This window comes from Sceloporus occidentalis, unplaced genomic scaffold (genome assembly GCF_023333645.1).
Source record: "Sceloporus occidentalis isolate IW3139 unplaced genomic scaffold, rSceOcc1.0.p SCAF_89, whole genome shotgun sequence".
Classification (NCBI taxonomy): domain Eukaryota; kingdom Metazoa; phylum Chordata; class Lepidosauria; order Squamata; family Phrynosomatidae; genus Sceloporus; species Sceloporus occidentalis.
Window position 1 is genome coordinate 3,529,670 of NW_028317069.1, and position 3,127 is coordinate 3,532,796.

The 3,127-nt window shown below is 40.9% G+C and overlaps 1 protein-coding gene across 1 annotated transcript; it reads left to right on the forward strand.

The window, feature by feature from the left end:
* LOC149284749 (cathepsin S-like) lies at window positions 1-2,244 on the forward strand. Its single transcript, XM_089496361.1, has 7 exons — window positions 1-132; window positions 547-669; window positions 820-975; window positions 1,109-1,330; window positions 1,599-1,764; window positions 1,942-2,047; window positions 2,145-2,244. Exons 1-7 carry the CDS (start codon window positions 1-3, stop codon window positions 2,242-2,244), a joined length of 1,005 nt encoding a protein of 334 aa, XP_089352487.1.
* Window positions 2,245-3,127: the final 883 nt, after the last annotated feature.

Here is a 3,127-nt window from a genome sequence, read left to right on the forward strand (position 1 = left end):
ATGGTCTCTTACGGAATCTGTCTCGCTTCACTCTTCGCCATGCTGGTTTCTGTGCGCAGCATTCCTGATCCCAGCCTTGATCATCACTGGCAATTATGGCTGAAGACCCATCGCAAAGATTACGACAATGAGGTAAGTGCTTTGAAATCTTTGTAAAGGTGACTACACGGTTTTATGGGTTTCCAGCGCTTTCCTCTCCACTTTGATGTTATGCCTCCTTGAAATCTTTAAATATATATGAGAGAGTATCTATCATTCAGGCTACTGTTGATCTGATTGTCCATGTTTATTTGAGGCATAGGGTGGACTCAACCAACTGACTCTCGTCTACTGAGTAGATGTTCCCAACAAACCTGAAATCTATCATGTTGTATCCTACAATCTTTCCTCCAAGGCTATTTCTGGTTTCCTCTGTTCCTTCTTTGAAGAAGTATCTGTTACTTGAGTATTTGTTCAAGCCTTTTTATCCACAGGTCAGTGTAATGGTTATACCATGATACCAATGGCGTCTATCTGTTGGGTTAATAACTAGGTTTATGTTTACAGGATACACATCTTGCCAGACGTATGATCTGGGAGAAGAACCTGAAGTTTATCATGATCCATAATCTCGAGTATTCAATGGGACTTCACAGCTATGAGGTTGGAATGAACCATCTAGGAGACATGGTGAGCCCACCTTATCCTGTGACTTATTTTCCACAACACCCACTGGGAAATTGCCTGAGGTGGTAGCATATTAGATAGTAGATGCGGTCATTAGAGACAAAATGTGAAAAATGTACAATATTAATGGTCACATTTGTCCTTTGTACCTAGACAGACAAGGAGGTGGCTACCACAATGACTGGCTTCAATGCTTCAGAAATGTCCATATTCAACACAACTGAACTGGCACAGGATCTGGCAAATAAACGCGTACCAGAGTCAATGGATTGGAGGAATCAAAACTGTGTGACCAATGTAAAGGACCAGGTAGGTACTTCCGAAGATTATGATACAGAACTATGTTGAACAGTATAAAATGTATAAATTCAGTGAAAATAAATGATCAACCTAACTGTGGGTTGTTGATCGCTGATCACAAAGATCTGATGTTCTCTTACAGGGTTCCTGTGCTTGTAGTTGGGCGTTCAGCGGTGTCGGAGCTCTGGAGTGTCAGATGAAACAGAGGAAAAGCAAGCTGGCCTCTCTCAGCGCCCAGAACCTGCTGGACTGTTCCCACGACTATGGGAATAATGGCTGCAAAGGCGGCTTCCTGGTAGCCACCTACAGATACATGAAAGAAAATGGTATTGAGCTGGACAGCACTTATCCATTTGAAGGAAAGGTAATCAATATTCACAGATAGAAGTGCATGTTCCAGGATCTTTTGAGTTTAGTCCCGGGGGGCTTCTGCATTGATAAAGGTTTCACCATCCTGCATGGACACTTGTCTTTTTAGGGGATGGAGAGCCAGAGTTGTTACTAGAGCTGCTGGTGTCCCGGGCAGGGTTGGTGGTCCTTCCCCACGGTGAAGATCACATCCACTTCTGGGGTCATTGACACCACATGCGCGGGCGCAGCGATATCAAGTTCTCTTTCCTTCTTATTTTCAGGATGGCATTTGTCGTTATAACCCAACTAGCAAAGCCATTGGCATTACCAGTTTCAAACAACTACCCTATGCCAATGAAGAGGCACTGAAGGTTGTCGTGGGCACCGAGGGGCCAGTGTCTGTTGCAATAGATGCCAGTAGGAGGTCCTTCTACATGTATAAAGCAGGTATTCAACTAATACACAACCATTGCTTCTCTAAACAGGAATTTTATACGCAATAGCCCTGGACCTCGTGATTCAAAGGACACAGTTCTCATGTAAGGCCTTTTAAAGGCCATACACAATTCAATGTTATTACTTCTTGCTTATTTGTGTTTAGTAAAATACCTTTTATGGTTCCAGGTGTATATTATGACCCACAGTGCAGTAACACAGAAACAAACCATGCCATGCTCGTGATTGGATACGGAGCCGACAACGGAGTGGAATACTGGTTGGTGAAGAACAGGTAAAAAAGATACATTTATGCACAGAGTACACAATCCGCCACGATGGATACACACTCGGATGATTGCTGGCTTTGTGCTTCTCTTTTTTTTTCCCAGCTGGGGAACAAATTTTGGTGAAGGAGGATACATTAAGATTGCCAGAAACCACTACAACCATTGTGGAATAGCAAACTACGGCTCAATTCCAACCATCTGAAGGTGTTCACTATCAACTATTCTTCTCTTATGTTTCAAAGATTGTAGGAAATGGGAACTACTGGTATTTCCAGTAGTTCTAAACTGTTAACCTGTGAATGTTTCCAGAGAAATTTCACAATTTCATTGAAAAAAAATGGAGGACAATGGGCTTAATGTATGTTAGTTATTTGTAGATTAAAACTGAACACTCTATGTGTTACAGTTGAAATACCTAGAAATTTTCAGAGACTGAAAAGAATGAATAAATCTAAAAAGATGATATTTACAAAAACCATTAAGCATCAATAAATACTGATCTAAAGTCTGAACTTTTCTTCTAAAATTGTAAAATAGAGACTGAACGGGTGATTTAATGGCTAAAAAAAATTCGGGCCAATCCTACATTTTAATGAATTTCCCACAAGAAGTCCCCTAAAATGAATACAATTTTCAGCCTGGTATTCACGCCTCCTCGCATGAGAAAATGAAAAGGGACCTGTGCAGGCTCCCACGCTGGCTGCGCAAGGTTTCTAGGGCTGCTCCGTCCACAATACGCCGGCACTCGATCAACAGAATTCCTCTCGAGCTCATAAATGGGACAAAGAAAACAACTGGTAGTGGATGAAATGCTGCCTAAAGCCTCGGTACAAAAAAATATATATTTTAATTTTTATATTTTATAAATATTGTTCTATATATAATGTTCTCCCTCTTTGCCACTAGGGGGAACCAGGATACCCACTAAAGTTTTAAATACATTCATGCTCTTACTCCGATATCACTATACCCCCGCGCTGTGGCTACATTTCATTTGCTACTGCATGTTGAAATATTACCAATTACCAATCTATTTCTAGTTTCATTAAAAATATATTTACTACACATTAAAGCGAATAATTCAA